The following is a 27,138-nucleotide window of genomic DNA, read 5'->3' on the forward strand; positions in this document are numbered from 1 at the left end:
CTTTTCTCTTGGATGCCCCACCAGCTAACCAAGTAGTGAGTAGAGGTACATCTGTCTGTGCCCAAAGCATTGACAGGAGCCACCGAGCATATTAACGCATCTCGTAATGCTTGAGGCTTGTTACCCAGAGGGAGCTGGGGCACAGGAGAATTTGAGAATTAAGGAGAAGGTATGATACAATGTGGGGGGCCTTGTATATCAGAATCCTGGGAGAGAACATACAGCTTTGTGTACCTCTCTGACTTTCCAGACAAGGTGAGAGGGAAGTTTGTGGGAGAGAGGACACGTGTGACAGGATTTGGATTGGTCCCTGTTTGGATTATTCACGCTGCTCTCCACACCTGTGGATAATCCAGCCCAGATTTTGTGATTAAGATGAAGGCACACTGTTTGCCTTTGTTAAAATCACTTCACCTTTAATTCCTTTATGTTTGTTCTGCATAGACGTCTGCAAGAGCAGAGTTGATTTTAAATTATTTAGAACTACATAAATTTATAATCAGATTTATATTAAAGTTTTTCTCCTATAAAGAAGTCATTCTTAATATCCTTTATAACCCTAGTATCTGTTCCTAATATGGAAGATAAGTGTCTCTTTCATTTTTAGAAGATACATACAAATACCTGTCAGTGTTGTAGTATAGTTTTTCCTTCCATACAGGTTAATTTTGTGGTTACTTCAGGAACCCATTGCAATTCAGTTATTTTTCTTTCTGTAATCATTTAATCAAAACATATATAAGGCAGATATATCATAGAATGTATGGGGCAGCCCGGGTGGCTCAGCGGTTTAGCGCTGCCTTTGGCCCAGGTCATGATCCTGGAGACCCAGGATCGAGTCCCATGTCGGGCTCCCTGCATGGAGCCTGCTTCTCCCTCTGCCTGTGTCTCTGCCTCTCTCTCTCTCTCTCTGTCTCTCATTAATAAATAAAATCTAAAAAAAAAAAAAAAGTACGGCTTCCATGTTGAACAAAACAACAATCACAAAAAGCATATTTAAATGGATTTTTGAAACCTTATTTTGTATATTTTTCCTTTTAACAAGTATAATTTTAATTAAAAGTACTACACATATTTTAAATCCCTAACACTTCAGAAAGGAAAATAGTGTCTTCTGGCTAAGTCCTGTGGTTCCACTTATTGACAGCAACTTCACTACGTTGCTGTGTCATCGTTTTGTGTCAGGATTACTGACACAATTTCAAATTCCTTTCTTCACCTTTCTTCTGTTTGGCACATAATGTTAGATCTATTGACATCCTGCCATTTCCCCTGCCTGAGTGTCTGTAGTAATTCTCAAATGCCTAAAATAAATAAATAAATACAAGACTAATTATTCAGTTGAGTTTTAGCACCCTCTAGAGTTGGCTACAACCTACATTTCCAGCTTGCTTGCTCAGTACAATTCAGTGCGGGCACTGCCCCCGATAGGCGGTTTTCTTTCACTCTGTACCCACGTGTGCTGGCATGATTTCACTTGAATGCCTCCCCCTGCTCTCTACCAACGTAGGTCCTCCACAAAACCCCTTCAAGAACTGGAGTTCTCTTTCATAGCCTTTTTTGAAGATTCAGTACCTGTTTTACCCTTTTCTCAACTCCTTGGCACTTACAGTCTCTACCAATTTTTATCAATGAAAAAATATTTTTTTATCAATGTTTCGTGGCTCTTGGACTAGACTGTAAGCTCCATGGAAGCAGGGACCTTTGGTTATAACCTTAATGGTGCCTAGCACTGTGCTGGGCCCATCACAGGCACTTCAATAAACATTTGTGTATAAATTGATATATACATATAATGCGTCAATGCCACCTTTTTATAAAACTGCATGAAGCACTGATTCTATTAGAAAATGACTTGAAGATAGGGTAAGGCTGTCCTCTATTTGAAAGAATTTGCAAAAATTTTCCATGGATATTATTGCCTCAAATAGTATTCCAGTCCAGATTATCATCTGTTTTTTGATAGTGAATAGTTCCAATATATAAAGTTAAGCCTATTTCCTTCCACATAAAGTCATTGCAGGATTTACACACATAAGACTTTGGGGGCGAAAGCTTTAAGTGCCTTGCACATAGTAGTACTCAGTAAATATGTGCTTAAACTTGCTTAAAAAAAATACCATGTTCTTGATTCATTTAATATATCATAATGAATTAAACCCTTGTAGGTGGAAATTATAGCCAAAAGAGAGAGCTTCTGTAGTCTGGTTTACACTGGCTAAACGTTTTACTTTGATTCTGTTGGTACATTATGGTTTTGTTTGATACTTTGTTTTTTAAACTAAAAGAGGTTGCTATTATCCCTTCTGAATCAGCTGTTTCATCAGGCCTGTATAGCTTCTCCCTGACTCTCTGGTCCCTCCTTCCCCACTTGATTTATTTCGCCCCAGTTGACCAATTCACTCGGTAGGCCAACATTCTGGAACTAGGCATCTACCTCAATTGAGCTATTATGAGGAAAAGAAAGTATATCTGGCAACAAGCAGTATTCTACAAATGTTATGTCATTACTATCCATCCTTATTTGGAACTTTACAAGTACTATCTAAAGGCAGGGCCCTCCCTTACCAGACTTTCCTTTCACTAACAGATTTTGGGGTTTAGTGTTCCAGAACCAGCAAGCCTGATTATTAGATAAAACTCAAGTTTTCTTTGCCCTGTTCTTAAGATGGGCTCTTTCATTAAAAAAGAAGAAAGCTGAGAATTGTTGCCTATTACATGCCAACCACCATTTTACTCCTTGTCATTCAATCTTTCCAGAAAATTGTAATGCAAAAGGACGAATGGGCTCAGATAATGAATTCCAAAGTTGCATAACAATTAAAGAATTGTTCAGGCTACCAGAAGCCACATAGTTCTTTGAAGTGGAATGTGGTAGCATATTCTGGCCACCAGAGGGCAGAGGGAGACTATATAATGGAGGCCACTTAGCCAACTCCAGAACCCTTGGAAACAGCCGCGTGGAATTTCTCTGACATGGTAGAGATTGAAAAGGAAAACAAGGAAAGATAGAAAAGATAGGATGTGAGGCTTGTTCAGGCAACTAAGAAATAATCGTAGCTTGGACTATCTAATCTACCCCATTACACACCTATCCCTCCACCGGGGAACGGGGAATTTTTCCAACCTATTGATAACCACAGGCCATGTAATTGACCCTGGAAAGATAGACATGCTCTGCAGATGAACCAATGTTAGAGCACTAACTATCCACCAAAAATATCTATGCTTGGACCTTATACCCACTGCCGGCCATAGAGGTTTTAAGGATGAAATACAGGGGCCCATCTTCAGCGAGTCCAGTTAGTAGGTGAGATAGAAAGGAAAAAATAATAGAGTGGTAAATGCCATTTTAGAGAATATGGAGAGATGAAGTCCAAACGAGACTTTGCATGAGAAGAGGAATTCAATAGGAAATATTGCAAGAGCAAAGGGACATTTAGTAAGAAGTATTTGGAAGAGGAGTAAAAAGTTACACATACAGGGCTGGAAGGCTACCCCTGGCAGAAGGAACAGGATATATATATATAAAGGCCTGGGATATTTTTAAATGGCCCATTTGGGATCATCCAAGGTTGAGCAAAGGGATGTGTGACAGGACAAAAGATTAAAGATGTAAGCAAGGCCAGAGTTTTTAAGGTCTTGTTGGCTATAGTATTGATTCTGAACTTACTCTGAAAACACTGTAGAACCACTTAGAAGTAACAAAGGTCTTTTTTTTTCCTTTAAGAAAATAATTGATAGTGTGGGCTGGGTTATAGATAAATAGATTAACTAGTAAGGCTGTGGAATTGTCCTGAAGATAAATGAACATTGAGGGCAAGAAAGAGATGTTAGATTTCAGACTCTTACCAGGTAGATGGACTTGGTGATGGAGTTGAAGAGGAATATTCTAAAATTTTCTAGGTTTTTGGCTTGAGTTGCTGGGTCATGCCATGATCAAGACAGGTTAACGGAGAAAGAGAAGATGAGTTTGAGGATGTGTTGCATTTGAGGTGCCTCTGGGCATCCACCTGTTATTGGACAGCTTTGAAGATTTATATATAGATACACTGGTGTTCTAGAAAGACTAGAAATGTTTGGCTGCCATCAGCACACCAATAATAAAGCAATTGAAGCCATAGATGTGGATGTAGTCATCTAGAGAGAGCTTATATGCAAAGTATTCATGACACGGGGGTCCATGAACCAGCCTTTTTTATAATCGTGTGTATATACATGCACATGTGGCATTTCTCTAAGAAGAGCCATACTTTCATCAGTCTCAATCAGATCTGAAAATTCAAAACTTAAGCAATGATGCTGAGGAGAAAAGAGGCCAAAGACACAAGCACTGAAAGGACAGGTGGGGAAGCAGAGCCTTCCAAGGTAGCTGGAGAGATGCCAGAGACTGTGAGGCACATCACAAAGCTCTGGATCCCAGGTGCCGCATGCACACAGGGGGAATATATAGGATGGTAAAATTGGAAAGGCCCTTAGAAGACCATTCAGTCCAACTCCTTCATTCTATCAGGTAGGTAGCCTCAACCTATTCATGGGGGGAAAAGTGGCTCAAAATTCACTTATCAAAACTCAGAGTTAGGAGTAGTAAATCATTAGACAGTTTGGGGTTTTCTGATTCCAACATGGTATAGAATAGTAGTCATGCAACATGAGAACTGGAAAGGTCCTCAATCTAAAGCTCCTCCCCTCTTCACTGATGAGTCCCCAAAGGGTTAATGTATTTACTCAGAACCACAAAGCAAAAAGGAAAGAAATGTGTGTCTTTGTGCATTATGTCTTTCTAGAAGGACAGATCCTCTTGTTAGAGTTGGGAAAAATTAATAACTGAATCACTCTGCAAATATAAAGAGATGGTATTTCAAAGCTTACTGGTGACCTGAATGTGTTTCTTAGTTGCACTTAAATAATTTCGACACAGAGCAATATTTTATTAGCATAACAATTTATTAGCAGAAATTAAAATGACACCTCTAGATCTCAACACATGTTGGATCTTACATAATAAACAACACAAACATATCCTTCCAGAAGAAAAAGACCTGCTTATTAACCAACTCCCCCCTCTCCTGCAACAAGCTGCAATCCATCAACTCATCCTCATCCCATAAAGGGTTAAGCCTGATTTATATGGAATGGCATCAAGGCACTTGCTTTAATTAAAAAAGATATATGTGGTATAAAATATGTTCCTAAAAGTCATTAGCTGTGAATAATTGAAAAAACGGGCAGTATACTGAGTACACAGAACTGAGACTTTATGTTCTTTCACCTGTCACCTGATAATGTCTTGTTTTGTATATAAAATTGCAGAGACAAAAAGGGTAGCATTTCATATAAATTGATTTGTTCCCACCAATTTTTGAGAAATCATAGTAGCATCAGAACTTAAATAGTAATTTCCCACCTGATTTGAATGAAAAAGACATGAGCTTTTTGATTCCCGGTTTCTTATTATTTTAGGGTTAGGGGATGGGAAAGAGGGGGAGAGAACTTCCCTAAAGTAAGTTTATTAAAGCTGCCGTTAAAAATCTCTTCTGGCTAAGGCTGCTTATCTATCTGCCAACTAAAAAACCTTCAGTTAGAAATTCTGTCATTGGTATTTCAAAATAAGATTATAATTATTTGGCCTTTTTCAGAGCCATAATTCAAGTCCAAGAAAGGTACAAGGTTCCAGTGTAGACTTGCAAACATGGTATCTCAAATAAGGGCATTTAGTGTCCTTCATTATTCTAGTTTTCACAATTCTCCTCCTTCTTTTATATCACTAAGAGAAAAATAGAATACACACCAAAAAAATCCACTAGTTAGTATATTGCTTATTTAACTTTCCTAACTGTATTTAACACGTTTACTTAAAAAATAGGTGCAAAACACTTTTAAAAACAATAGTCCTTGTCAGGATAAAAATGACCTTATAAAAATAAATCTTCCCCTACTCCCACATCTAAATTCTCCTTCCCTAGAGTTACTAATGTTAAAAAAAAAAAAACAAACAGCACACACACACAACTAAAATGTACCTTTAACTTACAGTATTTCAATAATATTTTACTTTAATAGTAGGCTATGATAACAAAGCAGTAGATTTATTATTTTGGCCTGTTTCATTATATTTTTCTTTTTCTTTTTTTAAGATTTTATTTCAAAGAGCGAGCACAAGCAGGGGGAGGGGCAGAGGGAGAAGCTGGCTTCCCCTTGAGCAGGGAGCCTGACAGGGGAATTGATCCCAGGACCCTGAGATCATGACCTGAGCCGAAGGCAGACACTTGACTAAGCTACCCAGGAGACCCCCATTCTATTTTTCATTTTTGTATTAACACTTGATGATTCCAATCTTGATTATCTAATAAAATCTTAATACAAAAGGGGGAAAAAGCCAAGTTAGTTCAAAACTGAAAAGGTTCCTAGATCTAATTTCCTCCTCCTTCCAGTTTTTTAAACCCAGCTTCAAATTAAGGCATCACTAGAATAGATAAAGAAAACAGGGGGAGAAAAGAAAAACATCAAAGAACAGAAAAACTAAGCAAAAAGCCTAAACTCTGTTGACTGGGTTTTTGCGATCTCACTGTAGAATCATTCCCTAAATAGATCAGGGGCATCCATGCCTCCTTGTTTGCCTCAGTTGCCTGTCTCCTGTTCAGACCTCGGTCCAGGCTCAGCTTGGCTCCTCCAGAAAGCTCCTCCAAGTGCCCCGGTGTTACCTAGGAGAGTTACCATATGGCCCATCTACTAGATTTGGTACCATAGTCCCAGCACCTGGCCCAGGACTCTAGACCCCTGCATGGGTCCTCAGTAAGTAGTGAGGTATTATCTACACTGGTGCAAAAAAGATCCTATAGCTCATCTATAGCAATATATAGAGGAAAACAATTCATTAAGAACAGTAACAAAGACCATAGAGCTGAAATTGATCATTGTAACTTCTAGACTCAATTTTAGTTCCCAAGAAATTCACTGCCTTTTTCTCATTTTTATAAGATCAGGGCTAACACCCAGACAATGTGTTTGTTCTTCAGTGACAAACTATTTAAGTATACACCTGCAGAGAATAACTGTTCCTGTTAAAACATGTTCATTAGCATTAGAATAGTCTAATGAACTCATCTAACATCTTGATACATGTTTAAAGATCACCATTTATCATACTGTAAATTTACCAACAAATTCTGGCTTCAATGACTACTACTGTTTCAAAGCTAAGTTGGACTATTCAGATTTTCCTTTGGTTCCACTAAAAAAAAAAAAATAATAATTGTCAACTAGACATTTGTCCCTTTTACCACCATCAGAGGCTACAGTCACTCAGTCTATGCTCCAGATTAGGTCAACCGGGCCTTTGCCCCAACTCTGGGGTTCCACATGCTCCTCAGCTCTTTCATCTTTGGTGAATCCACCCTCCCTTTCTAGAAACCAAAACCAGTTCTGACCCTGCTGTCAAACTAAGGTGTGGCTCCTATTTCTGATCTCCCTACTGCTACATGGGGCTAAAAAGGGATTGTATCCTGTTCAACTTAGTCCTCTCCTTTAGCCCTCTTTTGGTCAAAGAGGTTTTTTTCTTTTAAAACATTTTATTTATTTATTCATGAGAGACACAGAGAGAAAGGCAGAGAGAGAAAAGAAGGCTCCGTGCAGGAAGCCCAATGTGGGACTCTATGCCGGGACCCGGGAATCATGCCCTGAGCCACCCAGGCATCCCCAAGAGTTGTTTTCAACAGTATATTCCTTTCACTTCTCTTGAATGTTATCCTTACTCTGCACATTAGCATACTCTGTCTCTGGCTCTAAGTTTTTAACCATCAAGAATATATACACTATGTTTCAATTAAATGACTATTTTAAGATATTTAGAATTTTATACATGTCAATAAGCAATGAGAAAATGCTTTAGACTCTAAAGTGTAGCATAAGCAAGATATTTTTGTATCAATAAAGTGTGTAAAGTATCAGCTTTTGAACTAAAGTCCAAGCCTTGAGCAAGAAAGAAAATGAAAATAGTTTTGTTGGTGAGTTAGATTTTGGCTTTAGGTTGATTTCTTTAAATACTAGCAACCAACAACGTGTCACAAAAGGTGGACCGCAACCTGAGCAGAGAAGTGAGATATAAATTTCTGTGAATCTTAAATGTTTTTACAAGTGGCTGCCAAAAGCAGAATCTCCTGTATGTTTGTCTGGGTAGAAGAGGAACAAACCAGAACATAATTCAAGAATTTGCTTAATTGCATAAAACTCCAGAATTGTTAATATCCATATATGGACAGAAATGTCAGGTAAAAGATCCTGTTACTCCATTCTAAGGCATTTTCTAAATTTTTTGGATCCTTTTTTTATTTTTTCTGTGCTAGTGTTTGCTAAATTATAGGGTCATCTTTAATATGTACTCATTTACTTTCTCACATGGCATTCGACATCTGGATTCAAACCTGGAGAGTGAGGGGGTGGATAAGAGGGATTAAAAATAACTAACCAAGACACTATAATTGTACTATTACTATTCCTAAAATTGGATAGAAAGGGCAAATAGTGGCTAAAAACAAAAGGAAAAAAACCCACAAATACAAACAGCAGCTAATATTTCTGAAATTCTAGATTTAAATTCTAAAAGGATGTCAAAATTTAGTACTATTATACTTAATCATGAAGTCAATCACCTTCAAGACAGAAATCCAGCTTTTCTATTGAGCAACTGCTTTGTTTTAATAGAAAGGCATTTTCCATGTAAACAGATGGACAGAGTTCTATCAGTAGAAAAGCAACACTTGAAGGTTTTGGAACCAAAAAGAAAGTTAAATATATTTAAAAGTGTCCAACTCCAATAGATGCCCAACAGATACGGCTTGCTTCTCATAAATATTTAAGTTGTTTAGAATGTAGTAACAAGTTAAAAAATTATTCACATTTCTGTAATTATTATTTTGCTTGCTTTAAATAGTGTGGGTAAATGTTTCAATCTTGAAATTTTTTATTTATTTATGATAGAGAGAGAGAGGCAGAGACACAGGCAGAGGGAGAAGCAGGCTCCATGCACCAGGAGCCCGATGTGGGACTCGATCCTGGGTCTCCGGGATCGCGCCCTGGGCCAAAGGCAGGCGCCAAACCGCTGCGCCACCCAGGGATGCAATGTTTCAATCTTGAAAAATTATTCTCCTAGTCCTAACTTTGGAAAACTTTTTTTTTTTCCTTGACTATCAAGGTCCACATACAGAATAAGCTTTTAATGTGGGACATTCTTGCTTTTCAAAAGGAACTGAGTAAAGATGAATAGTAGCTTCTATTTGAGAAAGACTGTCAATCCCCAGTGGACCCTTGCTAAAATGCCATGGAAAGGAAAAAAAATTCACTGCTAAGTAAACAAATTCTTTTTTTTTTTTTTTAGTTTTTTATTTTTTTAAGATTTTTATTTATTTACTCATAGAGACAGAGAGGCAGAGACACAGGCAGAGGGAGAAGCAGGCTCCACGCGGGGAGCCTGACATGGGACTCGATCCAGGGTCTCCAGGATCACACCCCGGGCTGCAGGTGGCGCCAAACCGCTGCGCCACCGGGGCTGCCCAGTAAACAAATTCTTAAGGGAAACCGTCAATCATCTCTTTTTTTCAATCCATCCTTACAGTAGCCTCAAGCTCATTTAAAATGCTGTCTAGAATTGTGTAGTCAGCATTCTGCCCTTTACCGAGCAATCTTGTAGCAGGTAATGTGTAGCAGTATAAGACAGATTCTGTGGGAAACACTAAATGAACGAAAGCTACAACAGAGGTAATAGTAGAGAAGAGTAGAGAAATACTCAGTGACAGGGACAGACTGAGATCACAGGAAAGACATGGAGGTGTCCTAGTATTTGGCCGATTATGAAGAAGAGCTCTTTGCTTACTTACTCTAAATAAAGAGGCATGAATAAAAACATCAAATGTATTACAAAGAATGTTCTAAGTAACATGAGGCTGGCTGATAGGATTTCACCTATCAGCCCACCCAGCCATCAAATTCCTAATAAGACTATGCCTGTGGAGTTCCTAGCCCTAGGAAAGGAATGGTGCTCTCCTACTAAAAGCCAGAGATCCTTCTGCCATAGGGGAGCAAAGACTGGGCCCGGAGAAGTACAAGTAAGAACAAACCTTTTGCCACAGAAGTCCCCTGACCTGCTGGTATCAGAGCAGGTACAACACTATTTCCCTGCCTCCTTTCTATTCTCTCCTAAGAGTCACATCAAGTAGCCTCTAGCACTTCTCACGTCAATGTCAACTTTACCTCCAGGAGAAGGAAGAGTCCAAATGCTTTATCTTCTAAAACAGCATGGTAATTGAGTTTGAAGCCTACTTTACAGTTCAATTCAATAGGTATTTATTTAATTTCAAGAATACCTCATATCTGCAAAAAGGCCTAAAACCACAAAATTGTCTTCTTTTTGATTCTGCCTAACTATAAGCTCTACTGCATTTGTGTCTCTACAAAGGCCATCAACTTCAAAGGAATAATATCTCTCCATAGGTTAAATTTTCAAGTACAACATTTTCCACTGTGGAACCAGAAAATATTACATACTTCAAATCTTAAGCTATTGGCTAGACATCATTCTTCTTTCCATCTACTTTCTCAGTCAATCACTGGAAAGGCTTAGACCATTGGGAATACACACTCCTTTCTGATTCTGAGATTCTTCTGCAAAGGCCATTGCTTCATACACACTATAAAAGAGAAGGTTTTCTTCTTCCTTTTTGCAATACTCTCCACGTGCCAGGGAATCCCTCACAGAGGGATTGCACTGAGCCAGCAGAACCTGGATGCCGATGGCTTCATAATCTCTACGAACCTCTTTCAGCGTATGAATCCCCGCTGTATCTAAAAACTGTATTGCACTGCAGTCAATCACTATGGTTTGAAGCTCCAAGGGATCATGGGAAAGTTGCACTGAAACTTCATCCTGGACTCCACTGAGAATCACTGTTTCCTTTGTGATCTTTCTCTTTGCGGCCTTCTTCTGAGCTGCCTTTACTAAGACTGGGTTGAGTGTTTTTTTGTATAAAGCAGATTTAAAACATTCTTTGTTTATGTAGTAGAGAGGGGCTACAAAACGGAATATCTTGATTCCCGGCTTAGTCTGCAGATTCTTGTAAGCAGACATGGATTCAAAGATTTCAGACTCTTCCACCAAACCAAGCAATGAAGTCTTTGGCTTCTGAGTACGGAGAATGACACAAAACATAGAAAAACAAACCCCAATAAGCAGGCCTATTTCAGTACTTATCAGTGCAGAGGACAGCATGGTAACAAACCAGATAACCGTATCCATTCTGCTAACCTTCCACATTTTGGGCAGATCCTTAAACTTACGTAGGGCTCCCCGGAGATTTACAATGGTGATTACACCAAGGACACTTTTCTGAAGGGAATAGAATAAAGGAGCTATTACTAGGAGGACCAACAGAAGAACCAAGGCTGTTATCACACCAGAAAGCTGAGTTTGGCAGCCTGTTGATTCTTTAACCAAGGTCTTTGCAAGAGCTGCACTAGTAGTAAAGCAGTGGAAGAAGGAAGGGATGATATTGCAAAAGCCAATGGCATACATTTCCTGATTAGCTTTGACTGAGTAGCCATGTTTTTTGGCAAACATCTCAGAAAGTGATACAGTAATAGCAAAACCAATGATTGAAATAGCTATTGCATCTACGGCCAAACTAGGTATTAGGTTCCAGTCCGGTGCTGTGGGTGGCATAAACCCTGTGGGAATAGACCCAGCAATACTGGTATTATATTTCTCATTTAGTTTTCCAAAATGAGAGGCTAATGTGGCTGCCACAACAACAATGAGTTCAGTAGGAATTGGTGCCTTAAGCTTGGACTTGAAGTGCTCATTGAGTTCTTTGGTTGGCAAAAGAACCAAAAGGCACAAAAGGCTGGTGATGAGATCACAGATATTGGTCTTATGGATGTTTTTGAAGATATGTATCCACGTAGTGATGAGCGAGCCCACACCATTACTCCGAGGAAGGCTGAGCCCAAGGAGATACTTGGCCTGAGATGTAAGAATAGTGAAGGAGGCACCAGTGACAAATCCACTCAGCAAGGCATCTGAGAGGTAGACAGAAACAAAGCCCACTTGAAAGAAGCCCATCGCTACCTGGAAAGAAGGATATACAAGTGTTAAATATAAATGGAAAAGAGCTTCCAAACACTCTAATAAATACCCTGGCATTGCTTTGTGTGGAGGCATACCATCAGAGCATCGCAAAATGTCGGAGGTAGAAAAAACACAATTGTACATCAGTTTTACAAAGAGGGCTCTCATTTTACAAAGGGAGGGCTCATTTCACTGACACTCAGAGGGCTAAGCAACTAGCCCAAAGTCACACTATTACTCCGCCTGGATAAGACAAGTAGTTAGGATTCCTACTGTCTTATACAATCTTTCTTAAATGTGGATAAAGTTCAGACCTTTTTGAAAAGAAAAGAATTCTTAAAGACCCACAAGAAATTATAGAAACTCAAATTGGAAAAATTCTCCTAATTAAAAAACCATGTATTTTCATTAAATTACAAATCATTACTATAATAAAGTGAAGTTTTAACTGATAAACAGAACTGGATTCATATCAAAGAATCACATTTAAAATTATTATAGAACACACTTCTTTAGCCTCACGCAGAGAAACTCTTCTCATTCAGGGTATATGTGCTTATTATGCCAAACTACTTCCCATACTAATTCTGTATCCTCAAAGAGAACTTTTTTTTATTTTTTCCTTTTTCCAATGATTCCTCAGAACTCTGCTGAGCCCTTCCTCATTCTTGATGAGACATACTAATAAAAAAAGAACAAGAGATCCTGCAGAACACCAGTCTTCTGCACATCCCCCACTTCTCCTTTTCCTCTTCACCAGGCACCATATAAAGTGAGCTACTCTTCCTCTGCCCATATTGGAACCAAATGCCCATATTGGAACAGAGAAGAGGTTTAATGCTGGCAATGACTCCTGGATGCCAAAGACAGGGGCATGATAATAATGGCGGGTTAGTGGATTCTATGAGAGACTCGAAGAGAATCTCATTTTCTAATCCTTTCTTTTGGCTGATTAATATGAAATTGTGGTTCTCAACTTGTTCCCCAGAAGTCCAAGAAAATTGCTCTCTTTGGCGAGGGTCACTCACTAGAGCAACAAACCTAAAGGCAGGCAGGAGGCGGGGTGAAGTATGGAGGGGAGACACCTATAGTTTGAGACCTCCTCCACTCCTCCCTTTGCCATCCTTTATCCTGTTACCCTTCTCCTGCTTGTTAATGCTGACTCTGCCAATAACCAACCACAAATAAACTCAAGCAAACCCAATGTTTCTCAGCATATAAGATTAAGGAGTTGTACTAAATGATCTAAGGTCCCTTTCTGGTCAACATTTTTACAAGCAAATAATTACAATCTGGCTGACTGAAATTGATTGGCTAAGAGGTAGCCTAAAGTTGAGAAAAGAGAAGCAGCCTTATCTTACCTGTAAAGCCAAATCAGGGTTAGAATTTTGGCTCTATCCTTCATATATCCTAAACAGTCAGTAAATGATAGCTTTGATTATTATGATCTCAGACATCCCTTGCAGACCTGAGATTTCATGTACAGTGATTTTTTTTTTTACAGTGATTTCTTTTGCTAGCAATAACCACTTGTTCGTTTCTTACCTGATAAACTCCAGCCATAAAGGTCACAGTGCTGCCAACTGCAATTGCATAGCAACTTCTGTCACATATCCAGTCTGATGTCTGGTTTAATAATGTGCTCCCATTCAACACCAGTCCTAAATCAGAAGGCGCATTATCGGCAGTGTCATAGCCAGCTTTGTGTAGTTCTCGGTCAACTACCTCACCAATCATAAGGCACAATATTCCAAAAATGCCCACAGAAATGTGACGGGAGGTACCCAACAGGAAATAAATGATGCTGGCAAAAAATGATGTGTACAGACCATAGATAGGTTCTTGGCCAGCCAAGAGGGAATAAGCAATGGACTGGGGCACTAATAAGATGCCCACAATCAAACCAGACATCACATCCCCTAAAATGTTTTTCTTCAGATCATATTTTGGGAGCCATCGCAAAACAGGAAGGAAATCAAAAATCATATTTTTGGCTTTGGCTGGACTGCACTGGCAACTCTTCTGCAGTTTTCTAATGACAAATTGCTTGAAGTTAGTACTTGATTTCTCTCGAGGCTCCATATGGATCCTACGATAAAGTGTGCATTGATCATTGGCTTCAAATTGCTTGAAGTCAGTACTTGATTGCTTTCCAAGCTCTGCATGCATATTAGACAGAGGACTGTGTTGGTCATTTCCTTCAACTGAATTCTTGAGTGACAGATCATGTTGTTGTTTACTTTCCAAAGACATTTCTGGAGATAGACACTTCAGCCTCTACCCTGAAAAAAAACACCAGAATTAACCAAGTAATTCTCAGTGTTCACACATTTTAACGGTTCTATTAGTCATTCATGAGAATTAAGAGGAGTTCAGTTTGGAGGTAGTTATCTCATATTTACTTTCTTTATTTGACCCTCATATGTCTTGATGGGAAAACAAAACCAAAAAAACAAAACAAAACAAAACCAACAAACCATAATTAGCCAGTCAAAGCAAATAAGTCACTGGGTATAGGATTTCCCAAAAGTATAAACCATGAAGAATTTTTCTCCATCTTGTGTTAGTTAAGTAAGAGTCTCTCCAGCTCCTAGAGGAAAGGATATCTTGTTCATCGTTGTAATCACCAACAAATGTATAACGACTCTGAGATAGGAGGCTTACAAAATATTTGAATGAATCGAAGAATAAATTAACACACAACTTTATGACTTTAGCCAAATACAGATAAGATATATTAGATGGAAGACTCAGAAAATTTCCTATTTTGGAATTGATAGAAAAATACACCCTTTACTGTAAAATTAACCCACATTAATTTTAATAAGAGTAAAGTAATGTTACTTGATGGTCTTATTAAGTACATAAAGAAGAAAAGAACAGATTTAGATGACCACTTACCCTGAACAAGTCAATCAAATTTGTGGCTACACAGAGCAACTCTTCATTCCTCAATGCAACTCGTCTATAACTCTCTTCTTACTTCCTACTCAGGCCAAGCTAGTTTGAATACATTTCTTATGTCCTTCTATTTTGGAACAGCTTTTAGTGATTCCTGGGTCAAAAGGCTTTTCCAAACCTAAGATATGCAAAAGAGGCATAAGAAAAAAACAAAATCCAAATCTTGCCCTACATGGCTGCTATCTGGGACAGAAAAAGATAAAAATTAATGCTAGAAAGTCTAACAGTGATGGAAACTGTAAGAAAGAATTGAATTGAAATACTAAAAGTGAAAAAGACAGTAACAGATGAAGAATGAATGCCTCTGACAGGATCATCAACATGCTTAACAGAGCCATAGAAAGAATCCATGAAATTGAGGACAGGTCAATAGAAATTACCCAAACTGAAAAAGAAAGAGAAACACAAAATTAAAAAAAATCAATGACAACAATGTAAGAGAACATTCAAGAGCTATGGACATATTAAACAATCTAACTTATGTTTAATTGGAATCCCAAAAGGAAAGGACAAACAGTGGTCAGAAAAAATATTTGAAGACATAGTAGCCAAGAATTTTTCAAAATTAAACACAGACACCAAACTATAGATCCAAGAATCTCAGAGAATACCAAAAAACAAAAATATAGAAACGAAAACCAAACAAAACCCCACACCTACACATATATTCAAGCTATGGAAAATGAAAATAAAATCCTGAAGACAAAGATAACATCCTGATGACAACCAAATTAAAAACACACATTAAGGGGCACCTGGGTGGCTCAGTGGTTGTCTGCCTTTGGCTCGGACACACACATTAAACAGGGCACCTAGGTAGTAGTTCAGTCAGTTAAGCATCTGCCTTCAGCTCAGATGATGATCCCAGGGTCTTAGGATTGAGCGCCATGTGGGGCTCCCTGCTCAGCTGGGAGCTTGTTTCTCCCTCTGCCCCCATGCCCCGACTTGTGCTCACTCTCTCTCTCAAATAAGTAAATAAAATCTTTAAAAAACAAACAAACAAAACACACAGGAATAAAGACAAAAATTATAGCAGACTTATTTGAAACATCAGAAGATAACAGAGTAATACCTTTATCACAGAAAAATAACTGTCAACCCAGAATTCTTTACCCATAGAAAATATCTTTGAAGGAGATAAAGGAGAAATAAAAACTTTCTCAGACAAACACTAAGAGAATTTCTAGTAGACCATCACTACTATATATACATATATACAAAGGACATATATATACACATAGATACATATATATCAGAAACTATGTCTACACAATACACAACAAAGAAATAAAGTCCAGGAATGGAAAACATGGAAATTACATACAATTCATTTTTTAATTTAAAATATATTTAATTGCTTTAAAAGATAAACATCTAAGCAAAAATAGGAATGTATTTTGTTTATAGCATAAGCAAAATAAAATATATAAAAATAGCACAAAAAGTGGGTGGAGGAATTGGGAATTGTAAGGTCTTAAACTAGATGTGAAGTGATAGATTATTATTTGAAGGCAGGCTCTGATTAAAGATGTATATTGTAGGGGCACCTGGGTGGCTCAGTGGTTGAGCATCACCTTTAGCTCAGGTCGTGATCCCAGGGTCCTGAGATTGAATCCCACATCAGGCTCCTGCAGGGAGCCTACTTCTCCCTCTGCCTATGTTTCTGCCTCTCTCTGTGTGTCTCTCATGAATGAATAAATAAAATTTAAGATTGTAAATAAAATCTTTAAAAAATGTAAAGATGTATATTATAAATCCAAGAGTAATCACTAATTTTTTAAAGGTATAAATAGTAAGTCAATTGTAGAGATACAGTGGGATCATAAAAAATTCTCAATCCAAAGAAAGCAAAGAAAGGAAAAAAGGGACCAAAAGTCAATGGAACACATTGAAAACAGCTTGCAAGACAGTAAAATTTAAAACAAACATAAAAATAATTACATCAATTGAATGGTCTAAACATGTCAATTAAAAGGTAGCAAATGTCAGATTAGATTAAAAAAATAAGATTCAGCTATATGCTATCTATAAGAAACTCAACCAACCTTCCTTCCTTCCTTTCTTCCTTCCTTCCTTCCTTCCTTCCTTCCTTCCTTATCTGAGAGAGCTGGGGGCAGGGGTAGAGGCAGAGAGAGAAAGAGAGAATCTTAAAGCAGGTTCCACACCCAGTGTGGAGCCTGACACTGGGCTAGATCTCACGACCCTGAGATCATGACCTGAGCCGAAATCATTCTCTGTCTTAAGAATCAGACACTTAACCAACTGTGCCACTTAGGTATCCTAAGAAACCCACTTTAAAAACAGATTATTAAAGTGAAAGGACTTGCTCAATATAGTAATTTATTTAGCTTGTAAGTGACTGAGCCAAGTAATAAAATCCAGATTTTAGGACTCTAAGCATAGCTCTGTTAGAGCATGGCACTATTCCTATCACCTATCTAATTAGCTTTCTCTAACTTCAGATACTTCCAAACACTTTAGAATTCAGCTATCCTTCACATCTCACTATTACCTCCCTGCTACCATAAACTTACACTGACAACCATAAACTTGTGCCCTCTCCATTTGCTATACTCTTGGCCATGGTCCTTTTCTACTTCAAGCTTTCAAAAATTTAGGTATTCATCCACAAACAATCCTAGAAGTAGAACTGACACAGCCATCAGTCTGAACCCAAAAGTCATCTAGTCTCCTTTATCTGTCCTATTCACCTTCTAAAATTCTCAACACTATATTTCTTTTTCACACATATCTTAAAACCCAAAGCAACATAAAACTACACTTAAAAGTGCCTTAAACTAAATTGTAGGTATGACCTTCATAATAACGAATTTCTTTGAGAGCAAGCTCCACTCTCATTCATCTTTGTATCCCCCAAAATGTCCAGGTATGTGCTTTCTAAAGTAGGAACTACAACATCTGCTAAGCAAATAACTCAAATACAGAAAAAGTAGGATGCAAAGCAGTATTTATTTTCAAGTGGAAATATCTACTTCAGAACATATTTTCCAAATATTCCTTTCTGCACAAAAATCCTCTTACTTCCCAAACCAGTTACTGCTTTTAATTACAGTATTCATCAATTATTTCATGAAAATTAAGAGATGACAGTGTTTATTCTTGGAATAAAGCCTACATCCAGACATCCATTTTAAGGAGACTGAAATACAAACTATTCATCCCATGAAGTTCAATAAAGGCAATTCTACTGTATTGATTGTCTAGGGTAGTTTCTCCCTTTATTAACACTGATAACCGAGAGTGAGAAAAGGAAAGGCTCAAGGGGAAGACACTTGGACTTTCCACATTACTTTGCAGAAAAAAACATAACATTTGAAAAATACATTTACATATTCATACATAAAGTACAACAGTAGGTCAAGCAGCACAAAAAGGAAAGATATTCTGTCCTTTCTTCTTTGACTATCTAGAAAGTGGACCGATCCATATGAGTAACCAGCAGCACTGGCATCATTCCCATGTGAATGAGAAGCTAGAGCACTGGACTAGAAGAGAAGTTGCATCTCTTCTTCTTCTTCCTCTTTTTTTTTTTTTTAAGATTTTATCTACCTATTCATCAGAGACATAGGCAGAGGGAGAGGCAGGCTCCCTGAGGAGAGCCCGATGCAGAATTCGATCCCAGGACTTCAGGATCACGACCTTAGCCAAAGGCAGACGCTCAACCACTGAGCCACCCAGACGCCCCAAGAGGTTGCATCTCTTCCATATATGCCCAAGAGTGGTCAGCCAACTTTTTTTTGAAGATTTGGTTATAAGCAAAACAATGTCTACTTTTGGTAATTATAGCATATCATTTTAACTAATGGTGCTTATATAGCAGTTTTGCAATTTGTGAAACCGAAATGCCTTTTCAGGGGACAATTGTTTTCAGAGGACAAAAGTAGAGTCTACCTCTGAAACATTATGGTTCCGTAGTTAACGCTTTGTTTGACCTGTATGTGCGTGCCACAACTTACTGCTACATAAAACTGAAATTGCCGACTACTATGATCACAGCATCTACACAGGGGAGATATCTCCAAGAGCTGGACTAGTTTAGAAATGCTTCAAGGGAAGAACCTGTCTCATGTCTTACCTGGGCTCTAAACTCTAGGTCAGAATTGAAAGGAGAGGACTTGGAAAATGTAGAAGGGAGAAGAAAACTCAGAGATAGTTCTGAGGTTAGAAAAGAATCAGAAATTAGAATGTTTAAAGCACCAGATGTACATGGGGAACTGGTAGAAGAAGGAGCTGCCAAGGTACCTGGGAGAGATTCTGAAGGGTCCTATATGCCAGGTTAAAAAGGTAGACTTTAATCTGCAGGCAGTACAGCATCCCTAAAGGTTTCTGAGAAGGTTTCAGATATTATTCATTTGATAAATGATTATGTATTATCTTACTACATCTTCTGGTCTGTTACACTCTTTAATTATTTTCCTACTAAGCAATTAATATTTTACTTTTTTTTGCCTTTTATGAATACAGAAATAGGCTTAAGATTGTTTTAGAAAAAACTAAACCATAAGCAAGTACAACTAAGGGAGAGTCTCCAGTCACACAGTGCCATCTGATCCTCCAACTTAACTGTTTGTTGCCAGACAAATCCAGGGAAGATCATAGCTTCCATTCCACTCTCCATCCCACTCACAGGTTCCTGAGGCCAGGATGGCTGGCGCCTAAACTATTCCGGGCCCCTGACCTAGATTAAGAAAACACTGAGAGCATAGGAACTCCTGGAAGAAAAGGAAAGACTGGTCCCCAACAGATGAAAATTCAGACCCATCTTATCTTTGTTCTATGAGTTTGCAACCCTTGCTTATTCCATAAATGTTCATTAGTGCCAACAAGTCTTCCATGGCTAGATTGGTTAACTTTTCTATGTGAGCTCCTAGAGACTGGGTACTGGTCTTCCACTATATTATATTTACTAAGCACCTACTATAAGCTAACCAATGTGCTAGACACAATGCATCAGAACCTAGACCCCTGGGATGCCTGGATGGCTCAGCAGTTGACGGTCTGCCTTTGGCTCAGAGCCTGATCCTGGTCAGGGGATCGAGTCCCATATTGGGCTCCCTACGAAGAGCCTGTTTCTCCCTCTTTCTGTGTCTCTGCCTTTCTCTGTGTCTCATGAATAAATAAAATCTTAAAAAACAAAAGAACCTAGATTCCAAACCGAGAAGTCAGTCTTTCTTTTCCCTACCCCACTAATCAATCCTATCCTATATATAATCCATTAGTAAGTCTTGTCTGTTCTACTTCAGATAAGATATTCTTCTTCTTCTCTACTGCCCAAACTACCTGGAATCTAATCACTTTTCACTCTTCACCACCATCACATCTTATCTGGGCTACTCTCTAATAGCCTACAAAATCTGAACCCTGCCTACCTCTCCACCTCATTTCTTATTGGCTTTCTTGCTTTTCCTGGAACATGCCAAGTTGATTCCTTTTTTTAGGGTCTTTGAACTTGCTCAAGTTCTCTTTGCCTGAAACAATCACCCCCAGGTCTTTGGAGGCTGTTTCTCATCCTTCGGGTCTCAGCTGATGTATCATCTCCTTAGACCTTCCCTGGCCATTCCAAATAAAATAATACTCCATCCCATCATTCTCTAAACCCTTACCTGGCTTTATTCCTTCATAATACTTTCACAGTGACTTCTGAAATTATATTATGTATTTATACATTAAAGAAACTATTACAGTCTTTCTCACACATACTGTATCCCCAGTGCCAAAAACAATGCTTAGCACATGATAGATCAGTAAGTTCCTATGAAAATAAATAAGAAACCCAGGTTTTACCCACAATCAAAGGGTTAAAATAATTATTAACAGATAATCGATAAAACCCTCAGACTGGGCAGGGATGGAAGAGGTTTGACTTTTCAGTGTACAACCAGACAAGAGACAGTAAAGGAGAAGAACAAATCTAAGATGAATCTGAGATGGACCACACAAAAGGAAGAATTATGTACAGGAATATGGAAGAGGAAATGGAAAGAAAGGAGACAACAAAGAGCTTGACTTTAGGTTTCATAGGTTTGAAATTTCTATTATGTCCAAATGAGGATGTTCACTGAGCACTTCGAAATGGAGGTGTCAAGTACAAGAGAGAAGCCAAAACTGGAAAAATAAATGAAGAAAGGAAAAGTATTTTGATCATTAGCACATAAATGGTATCTCATTTTTCTCTGAGTTCCCATTGTGTAGATGTTCAATAAATGTTCAATATATGCTTTACCTTCTCAACTAGATTAAAAATCATTCAAGGAGATGTTTCACACATTTTGCATACTCTCATAATTTGTAGCATAAAACTTGGCACACAGAGAAGACATTTAATAAATATTTTGTTAATCGGCAAACTACTCTCTATTTTTAAAAAGTTATTTTAACAAAAAACTCCAAAAAGAATTACCTTTGACTTTTAAAATCTGATTTTTGTTTCTCGAAAAGATAACTGATACACTGCTGGTGGGAATGTACAATGGTGCAACCACTGTGGAAAACAGTCTGGTATTCCTCAAACAGAGAGAATTACTGTAGGACACAATTCCACTCTCAGGTATATAACACCTCCCCCAAAAATTTAAAAATTGGGACTTAAACAAATACTTATATGCCACTGTTCATAACAGCATTACTCACAACACCCAAAAGGTAGAAACAACTTAAGTATCCACCCACAGATGAGTGGATAGATACAACTGGTACAACCATATTGTTTAGCCACTAAAAATGAATGTAGTTCTGATACTCCTCATCTACATCATGGATGAACTCTGAACCTGTTATGCTAAGCAAAAGAAACCAGACACAAAAGGACAAACACCATATGATTCCGCCTACATGAAATATCTACAACAGGCAAATTTATAGACAGAAAATAGATTAGAGATTACCAGGAACTACATAGAATGATTTCTTGCTTAATAGTTACAGTCTCTATTTTAAGTTTTAAAAATATCGACTGCAGATAGTTACACAACATTGTGAACTGTACTTGATGCACTGAATTGTAAATTTAAAATGGTTAAATGGGACACCTGGGTGGCTTGGCAGTTAAGCATCTGCCTTTGGCTCAGAGCGTGATCCTGGAGTCCTGGGATCGAGTCCTACATCAGGCTCCATGGAGCCTGCTTCTCCCTCTGCCTATGTCTCTGCCTCTCTCTCTCTCTGCATCTCTCATGAAAAAATAAATAAAATTAAAAAAAAATAAAATGGTTATATGGCCAATTTTATGTTTAATATATATTAACGTAAACAAAAGTAGGAGGAGAGGAAGCATAGTATTAGAAGTACAGTATTATGCTAGACACAAAACGGTACAGTATCACTGAAGATAGGCTATGATAAATTAGGGATTCCTACTATAAATTCTAGTGTAATTCCCTTAATAACACAGAGTTATGGCTAAAAAACCAACATAGGAGATAAAATGAAATCACAGAAAATATTGAATAACCCAAAAGCAGAGAAGGGGAAATAAATAACAACTATATATAGTAACCTAGATCTAAAGTTTTTGGAAAACTTGAAGTTTTAACATTAACCTAATATTAACGTGAACAAGTCCTCCGCCGAAAGACTCTCTTCACTTAAGTGGAAAAATCTCAACTAAACTAGGCTGTAACTGGCGTGGACTGTGTAGTTTGGAAATAATTTTCCAGTACCCGTGCTGCTTATAAGCATTGGAATAGTGACTGGAACCAAAGCCTGTCTGATTCACACCTACTCTGTCTCTGGATTGCTTATTTTGAAACTTTTCAAATCTTCAGAAAAGTTAAAAGAATGATACATGGAACACTGGTATATTCACAATTCACCTATTACACAATTTAACAATTCACCAATTGTTAATGTTTTGCTACATCTGCACTTTTGCACTCTCCAAACGTACTTGTTTGGGGTTTTTCCGTTCAACAACTTGAAAATTACAGACATATTTCAGCCTTAAACACTTAATGGAACTAACTTTTTTTTTTAAGATTTTATTTACTTACTTATTTACTTATTTTTTATTTTTATTATTTTTATTTATTATTTATTTATTATTATTTTATTTATATTTTATTTATTATTTTTTATTATTTACTTATTATTACTTATTTACTTCTTTATTTTATTTATTTACATGAGAGAGAGAGAGAGAGAGAGAGAAGCAGAGACATAGGCAGAGGGAGAAGCAGGCTCCATTCAGGGAACCTAATGAGGAACTCGATCCTGGGACTCCAGAATCATGCCCTGGACCAAAGGCAGGTGCCAAACTGCTGAGCCACCCAGGGATCCCCGAACCAACGTTTTTTAACCACCATGCTATGCTGCCTCTTTCCAAAAGAAGCATTCAATAACAACATGAGATCAAACCATTTGGATACACCCTTCAAAACCTGCAATGGCTCCCCACCTCCTCCTGCATATAGTCTAAAAAGTTTAGTACAGGCTTCTATCAATGAGCTGAACTTGCCTTTCTTTTGCTTCCTTTCATGCACTACTGTTCTAGTCACCAATCCACGAAAATATTACACATCCTTTGTTTCTCTGGGTCTTTGCTCATGTTGTTCGTTCATCTGGAATGCCTTTCCCTTCTATCTCCATCGATCTTAGTCCTTTTCCTAATCCTTTAAGGTTCACCTCAAATGCCACAGGGCAAAGAGGTTAAAACTTCTGTGGCTATGCTGCCCTGACATATTCCATATAATCCTTTAGCACTTAAGGTTCCATGTCTTTCAAACTAGAGTATACATTTAAAGGCGTCCTCGTTCCTACATAACCCAACACCTGACACAATGCCTCTATTGGTGTGTAGGTGGTATACCTATATTTATTGAAATGGACAAACAGGTGAAGTTTCAAGTAATTGGAATGAAGACAAAAAAGTCTATCTATTTTCCAGTCATCACAAATAATCAACAATGTTCTTTTATGTCTGTGATGCAAAAAGAAGAACCACCATAAGGCTTATACAGTAGTACAAGCACTATGACATATCATTTCTGGTATAAAGCCCAATGTAAGACAGAAAAGTAAAATACCCAAGAGGAAAATAACAATGTAAAACCACAATCGAATTATTTAATAGTTCCTTCACAGTAATTCACTGCTTTCAAAAAGATTTTATATACATTTCCCAACTGCCTCCTGAATAAATCTGAGAACAGATTATGAATCCTTTCCTTCAGTCACTTGCTCAACTAGCAGGACCAGATTCTCAACCTTCATTTTCCAATTTCCAAGGCTCCCTCTCTTTCTAAAATACCACTCACCCCTAAATTCGTTTCTTTGCTAAGAAGTTTTAAGAGCTAGCTCAAATCAATATTTCGTGGTCAAGTGCTCAACTCATTTCTGAATCTTACTAATTTTAATAAGTCAAGGTAACAAACTGCCTGAAGCAGTTTACACAACGTTATTGAAGCAGGTGTGGTAAAGGAATAAGAGTGAAATTACTTTTATCTTTCATATGAACACACATGCATTGGTAACATTTTCATTTACCTTTTCTATCAGGAGGAACAATGTAAAATTTACCTCTGTAACTACACTTTGGGTTCAAATTCATATCCCAGCCAAGAGTCAAACAAGCCAAGCAGGTTCCTCCCTCCATCTACTTTTGCTGGCTCTAACTGGAATGCTGCTCGGGGCTAGGTTCATGGCTTTGCCTCTTGCTTCTTTTAGGTTTCTGCTCAAATACTGTCCTAATTGGTCCCTTCTCAGACACAACTTATAAAACAGCACCACTACCAAAACCATGCCTCCCTCCTGGGCCCATCTCTGTCCTGCATTCCTATCCCCCACCTCCCCTTACTTAGCTTTATTTTTTTCCATGGCCCTTCTCACTGTCTCACACTATATACATCTATCTATCATCTATCTATCTATCTATCTATCTATCTATCTATCTATCTTCTATCTATCTATCTCCATGGCCCTTCTCACTGTCTTGCACTATATACATTCATATTCATTCATTCACTCATTTATAGTTTCTCTCTCATGGGGCAGGAACTTGCAGTTTTGTTCACAGCTGTATCTCCTGTGCCTTGAACCATATATACAGCACCTAATAAGTGCTTAAACATTTGTTGAGTGAATGGATGATAGGTTAACAGCTATGGAGTAAAGAGAAAGGAGTGAACCCTGTCTTTCCACCTCCATACACCATAACTAAGCTACATCAAGAAATTACAGTTTGGTAAGCACCTGCTTGGGGATTTACGCTCACTAAAAGTAATGTCAATGTTCAAAATGCTCACCCCTCATAAATCTAGTCTAAATCTCTCCAAAGCCCTAACTATGTTAACTCTAGACCTTCCCCTGGGAGGCAGCATATTATAGTACAATGATATTCAAATGCAGAGATCTGTTAAAATTCAGATTCTCAGGCAAATTCAGGAATGAGATGCAAGTGGGCACCCTGGGTGACTCAGAGCCAGTGAGGTGACGTCCATAAGAGAATCACTGGGTATATACTGGAATCAGACAAATCTCTATTCAGATCCCAGCTACACTATCCAACAGCTGTATGGCATTGGTATAAAAGTCCCATTTTACTCACTATCAATTTCTCACCTGTAAAATGGGGATAATATTATCTGACTTGCAGGTTGTATAAAACTAACATGAGTACTTAGTGCAGTGTCTGGCATATAGTATTTGTTCAATAAGAAAGCTACTAAGTCTGTCCTTTGAGATTCTTAAAAGGAAAAAAAAAATGTGCTCATTTCTTCCAACAGGATTGGCTCTCCATTTCTAACTCGATTTTCACTTGGTCGTACGCAAAAGGCCGAGAAGCAATCTTGCCTGATTTTCAAAAACAAGAACTTCTGCTTAAGCCAATACTGGATCTCACATGAGTTCCAGATTTTACATAAAAGTCCTTAGAGATAAGGAGGGGTGGGGGTGGAAAAACGGTACTAGGGTGCCAGAAAGTTTTAAGTCCTGTATGCTTCTAACTCACGTGGTCCCCCAATCTGTGCAAAGGAAGGGGCCCAGCCTGATAGTCTGAGTTTGGGGGAGCTGGGAGCAAGTTCCATCTCGGCAAATGACTTGCTGTGTAACATCAGGCAAGGATCTGGCCTTCTCTGGGTCCTTTCAGCGTCTCTCCATCTTACCCAGCGAAAGAATTCCAATTTGGCCTGCACGAGACTGCAAGAAGTACAGTTCCCCGTTTGTACCTAACCAGGCATGTGGTTTTAAAAGCCAAGATAATGAAGTCCTCTCGCGGGTCCGAGCCTCTCAGTCTCCCCATCTGTCCAAAGGTGGGAGGCTGGGTGGAGCTGGTGGCTCCAGTCTCCTCGGTCTTTCTCCCGGTTATCTGGGTTCAAGACGGCTGGACGGAAGACTCCGGCAGAAGAACAGCACCGGTATCCGCGGGGGGCGAGGGGCGCGGGGCGGGGGGCGGGGGGCGGGGTAGAGGCCCGGGGAGCGGGGAGCCGCGGCGGGAAGGCGGCGGCGGGAGACCCGGGCTCCGCCTCCGCCCCCGCCGCCTCCGCCGCCGCCCCCGCCGCCCGCGGGTACAAGCCCCACGCACGCCCACCCGCGACGCCCGCGCTTCCCGCCACGGCCCTCGGACGCGGGCCAGGATGCCCCCAGGGGCGCCGCTGCCGGCGCGGGGCCGGCACTGTCCCTCCCCTCTCACCTGTCGGTCCTGGGCCTCCCGGCGCGACGAGGCCCCGCGGCGCGTCCTCCGCCGTGGCGGGAGCGAGGGGACACGACGGCGCGGGCAGCGGTAGCCCGGTGCCGGGCCGGCCTCGCTTTAACCTGCCCGTCCCCTTCCCCGCCCATCGCCCGGCCCCGAGGAAGGCGGGGCCCGGCCGGGCGGCACCGCGGGGAGCGCCCGGCGCACCGGCCGAGAGGCGCGGAACACCCAGCCCGGACGACCGCTCGGGAGGTGGCGGTCACGTGGCCCCGCGGGCGAGCGACGCGGCCGCCAGCCAATGGCGCGGCCCGGCCCGCGGGGGTACCGCCCCCTGGCTGCTCTGCTCCTCCCCATTGGCTGTCGTGAGCCGCGGAGCCACGAGTCCCCGAATCTTAGGCAGATTCCTCCTCCGCGCTCG

At 39.4% G+C, this 27,138-nt stretch overlaps 1 protein-coding gene across 1 annotated transcript; it reads right to left on the reverse strand.

Moving 5' to 3' along the window:
• Positions 1-4,928: 4,928 nt before the first annotated feature.
• On the reverse strand, positions 4,929-26,905 carry SLC26A2 (solute carrier family 26 member 2). Its single transcript, XM_077895928.1, has 4 exons — positions 26,721-26,905; positions 15,020-15,197; positions 13,664-14,400; positions 4,929-12,118 (listed from the first exon to the last, which is right to left on the reverse strand). Exons 3-4 carry the CDS (start codon positions 14,369-14,371, stop codon positions 10,598-10,600), a joined length of 2,229 nt encoding a protein of 742 aa, XP_077752054.1. The 5' UTR covers positions 14,372-14,400; positions 15,020-15,197; positions 26,721-26,905; the 3' UTR covers positions 4,929-10,597.
• Positions 26,906-27,138: the final 233 nt, after the last annotated feature.

The sequence above is a fragment of the Canis aureus genome, chromosome 4 (genome assembly GCF_053574225.1).
Source record: "Canis aureus isolate CA01 chromosome 4, VMU_Caureus_v.1.0, whole genome shotgun sequence".
NCBI classification, from domain to species: domain Eukaryota; kingdom Metazoa; phylum Chordata; class Mammalia; order Carnivora; family Canidae; genus Canis; species Canis aureus.